Source organism: Pipistrellus hanaki (assembly GCF_964339955.1).
Source record: "Pipistrellus hanaki genome assembly, chromosome: 2".
Lineage (NCBI taxonomy): Eukaryota > Metazoa > Chordata > Mammalia > Chiroptera > Vespertilionidae > Pipistrellus > Pipistrellus hanaki.
The window spans coordinates 74,822,961-74,830,811 of NC_140504.1; the positions used below are offsets into that span (position 1 = coordinate 74,822,961).

The 7,851-nt window shown below is 44.3% G+C and overlaps 1 protein-coding gene across 4 annotated transcripts; it reads right to left on the bottom strand.

Annotated features, from left to right (window-relative positions):
• Positions 1 to 2,422: 2,422 nt before the first annotated feature.
• Positions 2,423 to 7,005, bottom strand: RPL24 (ribosomal protein L24). Of its 4 annotated transcripts, none has more exons than XM_084875536.1 (6): positions 6,832 to 7,005; positions 6,636 to 6,711; positions 5,913 to 6,023; positions 3,551 to 3,687; positions 3,170 to 3,233; positions 2,423 to 2,546 (listed from the first exon to the last, which is right to left on the bottom strand). In XM_084875536.1, exons 1-6 carry the CDS (start codon positions 6,834 to 6,836, stop codon positions 2,466 to 2,468), a joined length of 474 nt encoding a protein of 157 aa, XP_084731662.1. In that variant the 5' UTR covers positions 6,837 to 7,005; the 3' UTR covers positions 2,423 to 2,465. The 4 variants fall into 4 exon arrangements, with proteins under 4 accessions (XP_084731662.1, XP_084731664.1, XP_084731663.1 ...); XM_084875538.1 differs by lacking the exon at positions 2,423 to 2,546 and adding an exon at positions 3,048 to 3,084 and having other exon boundaries at positions 3,132 to 3,233; positions 6,832 to 6,941; XM_084875537.1 differs by lacking the exon at positions 2,423 to 2,546 and adding an exon at positions 3,048 to 3,084 and having other exon boundaries at positions 3,120 to 3,233; positions 6,832 to 6,941.
• Positions 7,006 to 7,851: the final 846 nt, after the last annotated feature.

A 7,851-nucleotide genomic window follows, 5' to 3' on the forward strand; every position in this document is an offset into this window, starting at 1 on the left:
AGTGGGCAGGGCTGACATCCCAAGCATACCCCACCCAGGACTGTACAGGAGGGTAGTTGAGATGGGCCTCGGGTCACATTCTGGAGTGGAGGTGGCGTGAGCTTCATTGTATATGAGTTTTAAATAACCAGTTGTGTTGGGATACCAAAAGGGTCCCCAAATGGGCAGGATAGCAGTCACTGCACCCCATCATTGCACCCTCCAGAGGCTAAGGGACCAGCAGATATACCCACAAGGCACGTAATCACAGGCCAAAGCTCCCTCTGGGGCCTGAGTGAGAAGGATGACGACTCGGACGGTTGGACATTCTGTGGCTTCAGAGCCACATGTATTATATCTCATTTGGTGAGTTGTCAGAAGTTCCAGTTTCCTTGGCTGAAAGTAAAATCACTTTGGGTCTTAGTTTAATTCTGATACTGAATTACCTTAAGCCATCAGGAACAGGGCTGGGCGTGGTCCTGAGGCAGGGACCATTTGTTGTGTCAACTGGCATTCAGGCCCCTGTGCCTGCTGACCTGGAAGCTGAGCTGAGCAGCAAGGGAGCACCCAACTGGGAGCTCAGCTCTGGACCTGCAATCAGGCTACTTAGCTTGGCCCCCCGTCCCAACCCCTCTCCTCCTGCACAGTGGTACAGAGGCCTAATGCAAAGTCTGGGAGCTGCCCCACAAAGGTCACCTCACCCCGTAAAAGCAGATGGCCTCATCTATGTTTCTAACTCTCTATCCCTCTCCCTCTCGTGAAAAAATCATTGGAAAAAAAAAAAAAAAAAAAAAAAAAAAAAAAGCCAAAACTGGTTTGGCTCAGTGGATAGAGTATCGGTCTGCGGGTTCGATTCCAGTCAGGGGCATGTAATTGGTTGCGGGCACAACCTGTATAGAATTCAGGTTGACTATTAAAAAATGCACTTTATTTATTAATTAAAAAAAACACAAGGAAATTAAAAAACCTGATGAACAATATTAACTGTTGATTATAATAGAATCAGAGATACGGGAGGGGAGTGGACTGACAATTCTCGGGGGGAAAAGGGGAGTGGTGGATGCGGGAAGAGACTGAACATAAACTGTGCACCTATGGATGAGGACAATGTGGGGTGGGGAGGGGGCGGAGGGTGGGGTAGGAACCTGGTGGAGGGGGGAAGAAATGAGGAACCTTTGTAATAATATGAACAATAAAGATTGATTAAAAAAAATACACTTTAACCATCGGGGGCTGTGCAGGGGGCAGCTGGTCGATGTCGATGTTTTTAGCTATCACTCTTCCTTCCCCTCTGTGGAAAACCAATAAAAATATATTAAAAAAAAATAAAAATGGCCTGCAGGAAGTCCAGACTAGACATTAAAGCAGGCTTGGCCCACCCTCAGACTGGCGGGTGCGGGGGTAATCAAGGTCGCAGCTGATGATATAAGGCTGGTCATTTCACCCAAGCAGGTAAGCTTCCGGGCCATTCCGTCAAGCGGCCTGGGCTCCTTTCACAGGTTTCAGGCTCGGGACACCAGCAGCAGGGCTTGAGGTCTGTCCCCTGGAGCCTGGCCTTTAGTGGCCTAGTCTGTTTCCACCTTTGTAAGGTAGACCCTGGTTTACCCACCGAGAGGATGGAGTGAAGTGAGGGCTGTGAAAGCCCCCCTCCTTGAAACTTGGCACAATGTGGTACAGGTAAGATGATCTGTTACTACTTTCTGTAACTTTTTATCATCACTGATTACTATTTTCCATCACATTTCTTATATATATATCTCTTGAACATCAGCAGACTATTCAGGCATTTCTGCTATTTTAACTATGGCTCAAACTTACAGCTCAACAAACTGTGTTGGGAATTTGTAAGTATATTCTACTGAAGATATGCTCATCACTTAAACTTTGTTTTGGAAAATAATAGACTAATAAAACTGATAGTTTTAAGCACTTAGATCTCAGCTATAAGGGTAAGAAGTGAGATACCAGTGAACAAAAGGCAAAGCCAATTAACAAATGTTTTCACTTATGGAAAAAAAATAAAAAAAGGTCTACTTTCGGCATTGGTATATGTACAAAAATAATAATTTATTAAAAAAATATATTAAGAAAAAAAATTCTACTTTCTACAGACACAATAGAAAAAGTGCATTTTTTAATAGTCAACCTGGATTCTATACAGCATCCTCCTGCTTAGTGACATGACCAAACGGTTAAGACAGTGCTATCTATGTAATGTGTTTACATCTCAGCTGAGCAAAGCTAGCGTTTAACCATACAGACCTTATGTATGTCATTTGGCTTAACATCTCTCCAATTAAAAGACCTTACATTAGGAGGTATTATTTCAGAGACATGAACTCGTGTAAAAATGCCTAGGTCTTAAATTCTTAACTTTATAGTTCAGCTAGTACCATGTAGGCACAATACGCCTCTATTTTCAGAGTAAAAAAATCCACCACAATTTAGTTATAGTCAGGTCTTTATTAAGAATTTCATCTGCCAACTTAGCGTTTTCCACCAACACGGGGAGCAGAAACCTTCACCGGCTTCACAATCTTTTGCTTAGGCGCTGCCTTTGTGGGAGCCTGTAAAAAGATAATGTGGTATTATTCCATGCAAGTTTCTTTTTTAATCCCCTTTTGCAACTCTTATGCCTAGTGAAGGATATGGAATTGTATCCTAATAAAGAAAGGACATTAGCCATATAGGACAAATACTAATTTGTGTGTTTTTTTTATTATGCTTATCTAAACTGATAACACTGAGAAAAGCTGTGTAAACTCTATTATTGACAATTTTTCTGTAAATTTCAAAATAAGCTTTAATAAAACACCCAGAAACCAGTTATGAACATCATTGCCATTATAGCTTTGTACTTAATTCTTTAAAAAACCCGAAACTTTTTATTTACCACAGTTTGGACTAAAATTAAGTTTTCCGCCTGGACAGCATGGCTTACTGATTGAGCGTCAACCTATGAACCAGGAGGTCATGGTTTGATTCCCATGCCCAGGTTGCAGGCTTGATCCCCAGTTTGGGGGGTGAGGAGGAAGAGGGTGTAGGAGGCAGCCATTCAATGATTTTCATCACTGATGTTTCTCTTACTTTCTCTCTGAAATCAATCTCTCTCACACACACACACACACACACACACACACACACACACACACTCTTTTAAATAAGAAATCCAAGACAATCCCACAATTACCTTAGCAGCAGCCATTGCTGTCTTTTTAGATGCCTGCTTAGCCTTTTTTGCTTCCTTGGCAGCCCTGTAGAGTTAGAAATAAGGATACAGATTATTAACAAGGAGCTAGATTGTTTTGGAAAAGTAAATTGATCATATTCTTTCCCTATCCCCAATTATTTTTACGATAAGCCAAGGGGGCTGTCAATGTTATTAACCACCAAGTCAGTTTAACATATACTAGAAATTGTACAGCAGCATTCACTGCATGTAGAAATTTCAACAAATCACTTAAAGCCAAGCATGTCAAACTTGCGGCCCAACATGCTTGACTTGACTAGACTGTATTATAAACTCCTGGTTATTAAACCTAAATAATGCGAATAAGGCAGGCTTCCTCACCTGATAGCTTGCTCTCTCTGAGCTTTCCTAACTTCAGGCTTCTGGTTCCTCTTGGCCATTATATCAGCAAGAGATGCACCAGTGATGGCCCTCTGGAATTTGACTGCACGGCGGGTTCTTTTCTTCTGAATTTCTTCCTACAGAACAAAAAGACGGGAGGACACTTATGAATCATTCTCTATGAATTTGGGTGAGAAGTGAATAAAGTCTTTGAGGCAGGGTAAACAGTTTTTTAAGATTAGCATTTGTCTTAATCCACTTGGTAACAAAATACTAGACTGAACAGCTTACAAACAGAAATTTATCTCTCACAGTTCTGGCGGCTGGAAGCCAGGATACCAGCATTCTCAGGTGATGACTCTCTCCTGCTGTAGCTGTATACCATATGTTGGAAGGGGGTAGTAGGGAAGCTCTCTCTTGGATCTTTTATTTAAACCATCTATTACAAATCCTGACCATTTTTTACTACAAAAAGTGAAACTCTAAGAAAGTTAACTGGATAGTACTTTAAAAGAACTGTTTATCAAGGCAGGGATATGCAAATATCTTTACAATGTTAAACAGAACACATGGAAAAAACAGGAACATTTGTGGTTACACTAAAATGCTCATTTTACTTTAAACTTTTTACTGTGATGAAATCTTATATAAAATTCCACTACTTGATTATTTACGTTTTTCCATCTCAAATAATTTTTTTAAAAATATATTTTATTGATTTTTTACAGAGAGGAAGGGAGAGAGATAGAGAGCTAGAAACGTCGATGAGAGAGAAACATCGACCAGTTGCCTCGTGCCCGCAACCAATGTACATGCCCTTGACCGGAATCGAACCTGGGACCTTTCAGTCCGCAGACCGACGTTCTACCACTGAGCCAAACCGGCTTCGGCTCCATCTCAAATAATTTTAAAAATATTTTTCTTTCTTTTTTTTTTTTTCCGCCGGCATGTCAGGCTACAAACCATTCCCAGCGCCCACTGCTCGGGGCGCTGAGCGTAGAAATAGCCCCTTCCTCTGCGCCCTGGCCTGTCACAGGTGCGGCACGGCGGCCGGGCCGTGGTGCCGGCAGGTCCAGCACCGGCAGGGCAGAAAAATATTTTTCTTATTGTGGTGAAATATATCTAACACCAAGCTGACCATTTTAAAGCATTTTTAGTGTATAATTCAGTGACATTAAGTATACCCACAATTATGTGCAACCACTACTATTAATCGCCAGAACTTTTTCATCACCCCAAACAAACTTTGCATCCATTAAACAATAGCTCCCCCTAACCTCTACTTTGTCTTTATGAATTTGCCTTTTATGTACCTCATAAAAGTGGAATCATTAGAAGCTGGAAGCTTTTAAGGCTGAATAATATCCCGCTGTATGCATATACATTTTGTTATTCACAAATCCACTGAGGGGACATCTGGGTTGTTTCCTTTTGGCTATTGGGAATAACAGTGTTACCAACAGCAATGTACAAGTTATCTGCATATACTCCTGCTTACAGTTCTCGTGGGCATATAGTTAGAAATGGAATTACTGGATCTCACAATAATTGTTTAGCCCTAGCCGGTTTGGCTCACTGAAAGGTCCCAGGTTTGACTCGTCAGGGGCGTGTGCCCGAGTTGTGGGCTCCATCCCCAGTGGAAGCGTGCAGGAGGCAGACAATCAATGATTCTCTCTCATCATTGATGTTTCTCTTTACCCTTCTCCCTTCCTCTCTTAAATCAATAAATATATTTTTAAAATAAAATAAAAATTTGTTTAAAATTCTGAGAAACCACCAAACTGTTTTCCACAGTGCCTGTGCCATCTTACACTAAGCAATGCACAAGGGTTCCAATTTCTCATCCTCAGCAGCATACGGCCATCGCACTGGATGTGTCAAACCCCAAGCCTCCTGCATACGAATCCTACTGTCACAGCACCCAAACCTTGTCTCAGAAATCTCCATCACACTGAAAGAGCACTTCAAAAAACCCCGTCTTGAGGACCCTCAGGGGAGCTGAAAACTCCACTGACATCTATACCTATAAACGTAATAAAAACCAAGGTACCATAATAATTACTTAGCTTCCATTCACTGTAACACCTTAAATTCTTCCAAGTGCCCTATACCCAAGTATGTTTAATGTAATTTACCTGACTTTGGCAAAGGGATGCTTCAAATTTCAACTTAGCATTTACTGAGAGACTAATAAGAAATATAAGGAGACACTTCACATTAACCATTTTCACTTCACCGTTTGGGGATTGATACTTTCCCACACTGTCTCCTTCAGTTACAATTTTCCAGAGCAGCGACCGATGATCAGAGCTTAACCACCAGCTCCAGAGGTTGCCCACAACATCACAGCCACTCCACTTACCGACTGCCCCTTTTTGTGCTTCCTTCTGTAGAGCACAGTCCAGTTTATCTGCCGAGGATTCCTCTTGGAAAGGAATGCCGACTCGCATTTTGCATTAAGAAACTGGAAAACCTGTCGCGACAAGGCCCAAGTACAGAAGTTACCTCCTCAACCAGGCGAAGGAGGGAAAGGCTGGGCTGGAAATCCTTAGCAAACTCATTTATATAGTTCGATACCCTCATTTTACCAAAGCAAGGCCCACAGAGGGCCAGTGTCACACAACTGGCAGGTACCTGACCGGGTGGCACCGCGGATAGCCGCATCGGGTCCCGTCATTCAGGAGCCCGCAACGCCGAGGGCCGCAGCCAGGGAGGGCGGGGCGCCGCCTTCCGGGAGGCATCTGGTTCGGGTCCCGCCCTGGATGCCAGGCGGCCCGGGGTTCATAAAACAGCCAGACTTTTATGGCCAATTTTCCTCACCCCGGGACACTCAAGGCACACAAACTCCTAATTTCCCGCCTGACTCACACCAGACCAAACGTCCCGATTTAACAATTTGTTAAAATTGTTAAAAACCGGGACTGTCCCGCCAAAAGCGGGTCGCCGGTCACCTTAGCTGAGACTAGGGTTCTGATCCCGACCACCGCAAACAGGGTCCCTGAAGCCAGCCTTTCGGGGGCCGAGAAGGACGGGGTACAGGAGCCGCCCGGCCCGAAGCAGTCCCCCGCTTAGGAGAACACGTCACCTTCCCGTCGGTCCTGGCATAGCGCCTCCCGTGTCCGGGGTAGATCTTGTAGCCACTGAAGCTGCACAACTCGACCCTGCAACGGAAGCGAAAGCGTATCAGGGAGGGTGCCTACGGCAGGGGCAGGCCATCGCGGGCCGCCGGAGAGGCCGTCTACCCGCGATGGAGAAGGATTGGAATCAAGGCTGTCGCTTACTTCATGGCTGCGGCCGCCGGGGAGCAGGAAGGATGGTGAAGAGGAAGGAGAGGATCATGGGAAGGACGTCAGGAGCGCAAATAATTCGGGGCGCTCGGTGATGACGTCACGCGCCGGCGCCGGCGGGGCCTTGGAGGCGGGGCCTCCTTCCCTCTGAGGGGCAGGCCATCGCGGGCCGTCTGGGCAGGAGAACGTGCCGCCCTGCGTGGGGTGTCCGAGTCTTTCTCTCCTGCGGTTCCGTGTGGCTGGGTTTGGTGGAGCGTCATTACGGGAGTTGGGGGAGGCGTCCCATGCCTGGGTTTCTGGCTGGATCCCCCGTGAGTGGCCATGGTGTTTCACATCAATGTTTCTCTCTCCTCCCCCTCTCACTAAAATCAATAAAAACCAAAGTTATCATTCAGAATTGAAGGGCAGATAATGAGCTTCACAGATAAGAAAAAGTTAAAGGAGTTCTTCACCACCAAACAAGTATTATATGAAATGTTGAAAGGTATTATTATTATTTTTTTAAAATATATTGATTTTTTTTTTTTTTTTTTTTTTTTTTTTTTTTTTTACAGAGAGGAAGAGAGAGGGATAGAGTTAGAAACATCGATGAGAGAGAATCATCGATCAGCTGCCTCTTGCACACCCCCTACTGGGGATGTGCCCGAAACCAAGGTACATGCCCTTGACCGGAATCGAACCTGAGGCCAACACTCTATCCACTGAGCCAAACCGGTTTCGGCTGAAAGATATTATTTAAGAAGAGGAAGAAGATCAATTTAATTAAAAATCTGAGGAGCAGAATAAACTGGTGAATATAATAGAATCAGGGGCAAAGAAAGGGAGTGGATTGATAATTATCAGGGGGAAGGGGTGTGGGGGTTGCAGAAAGAGACTGGATTAAAATCGTACACCTATGAATGAGGACAATGTGGGGGAAGGGAGGTAAGGGAAGAGGGTGGGGCGGGAACCGGGTGGGAAAAAGGGGATAAAGGAGAAACAATTGTAATAAACTGAGCAATAAAGATTTATTTT